General features: G+C 44.4%; 1 protein-coding gene across 1 annotated transcript in view; it reads left to right on the top strand.

The window, feature by feature from the left end:
- Window positions 1-1572, top strand: part of LOC101856893 — a 31773-nt gene extending 30201 nt beyond the window's left edge. The window contains exons 10-11 of the mRNA XM_035969716.1: window positions 408-505; window positions 902-1572. Of these exons, the coding sequence (XP_035825609.1) occupies window positions 408-505; window positions 902-1421 (618 nt within the window). The 3' untranslated portion in view covers window positions 1422-1572. The remainder of the gene's footprint in view (window positions 1-407; window positions 506-901) is intronic.
- Window positions 1573-1984: the final 412 nt, after the last annotated feature.

Below are 1984 nucleotides of genomic sequence, written 5' to 3'. Positions count from 1 at the left end.
TGTGTGCGTGTGTGTGTGCGTGTGCGTGTGCGTGTGCGTGTGCGTGTGCGAAAAGACTTGTCCATGCATGCGTCACAATCCCTACCCTGTCTTGCCAATGCTAAATACGTGACTAAATCATTTGCTTTTCTACATGCCGCTATCTTTACACCAAATTAAACTCACTTCTTATTTATGGACCGGAGCTGAAGGCTGTTATACTCGTAGACTATTTTAGGCTTCAAAGTATTCTATCTTTGAAAGTCTTGATATCAATATTTTGAAATGAAAATATGGTTTAAAAAAAAGAAAAAAGCAAAGTATCAATTTATTATAATAATATAACAATTCCCTTTTGCCTTTCTTATTTATAAAATAAAAATAAACATACTAACTGTTTCCACATTTATTCGTCCTGACAACTGAAGGCATACGAGCAGAAAGAAGAACCGGATGACAAGTGGGGCTATTATAAAAAACTGAAACACATTAAAGAAGATGTGGAACACACTGAAGAACTGACTGGGTAAGTATTCTAGGAATTTTCTAGTTTTTGTTTCTATTTCTTTGTGTGTGTGTGGGTGTAGGTTTATCTAAGGGGCATGGTGGGTTGAATTTACTTTTTAAGTAAACTGCTTGTTTCACGGTGCTCAAAGTCTAAAAACAAACCCGATACCATTACCTCACCTGATCAGAAACTTAAGTAAATGTAAGAAATATAAGAGATAGTACATTTGGTTATTGATGTGTCAACTGAGTTTTCTTTGATTTGTGTCCTTTTATCCTGCATATGAATAATGTTAATGAATTCAAAAAGGCAAAATATTCAGATAAAGTAATGCTGATAAACCAAATAAATCGGGTTAAAAGAAAAGAAGAAATTAGCCTATCGCATCAATTTGAAACGGTCATAATTTTTCAGGGGCGCTCACTCTAAAAACAAGGTGTCGTCAAAGAGCCACGCAGAGCAGAACGGCCAACAACTTCACGTCGTCCCCGTCTCTGGCTCGTCAAGAGGAGCCACAAGTCATTCCAACGGTGGGGGTTCGAACCTCATGTCATCCAACTTCACGCCACTGGACCACTTCGGCTACCTTGCGGAGATGTCCATGGCCAACGGCGTGTGCGCCTCTCTGAACAAATTCAGCGGCAGTTTCCTCACACTACGCCGCAACTGCACCATCTCGGGAGTGACTTGCTCCAGGATGTGCTGGGCTCTCCAAGAGCACGTGACTCCGCCGCTAGGCAACGGCGCCCCCGGCCCCAGAGTCACTCGCCAGGGAGGGGAGTGTGTGGGGGTGGTGGTGGCGGAGTTGCACGTGAGCCAGGACGTGGCTGTGGGCGCCAGGACCATCAACTTGGGCAGGAACGCGTGTGACCGCGCCCACTGTTACCACGAGTACTGTTGCTGCAGGATGGGCGGCCGGATTGGTATACTGTAGATTCCTCGTCACCAAACCACCTGCGATACATGTACAATTCTATTTAATACCCGGTGCCCATTGCAGGTAGGATAGGATCGGGATGATCGCCCGACTCGTCACCTGAAAACGAACGCGTTTGATTTTGAGGCGACGAGTCTGGCGCGATCGGTTTGTGCCACGATAGCCGCTTTGCGCTCTCAGCCTGGCTAGCAAACCGCCCAGATCCGACGCGATCCCCCAATGGGCACCCCGTATAACAACTCAGAGCAGTCTTTGGCGAGGCGGTAAAGGGGTTAAAAAGACGTTTTGTTGAAATAAATGTTTCTGAGGGGTAGGCAGAAGGATTTGAGAGCCTCAAAGTGGTGACACTTGTTTTGTTCTTCTGTTGAAACCAGTGCTTATAGTAGGCAAATAGACAGGTCTATTATAAAGTAATAGCACTCACATTGTTACTTTTTCTTCTTTGAGAATGTGTCTTGAATACGTCAGAGTGATGGCACTAGTACTCACCATGTTTTTCGTGTTTGTTTTTTAAAATGTGCATTCTATACAGGGTTCTGTAACAGTTTTGACAGTTTCAG

Source organism: Aplysia californica, unplaced genomic scaffold, assembly GCF_000002075.1.
Source record: "Aplysia californica isolate F4 #8 unplaced genomic scaffold, AplCal3.0 scaffold00174, whole genome shotgun sequence".
NCBI classification, from domain to species: Eukaryota; Metazoa; Mollusca; class Gastropoda; order Aplysiida; family Aplysiidae; genus Aplysia; species Aplysia californica.
This window is presented reverse-complemented; position numbering and strand designations above follow the sequence as displayed.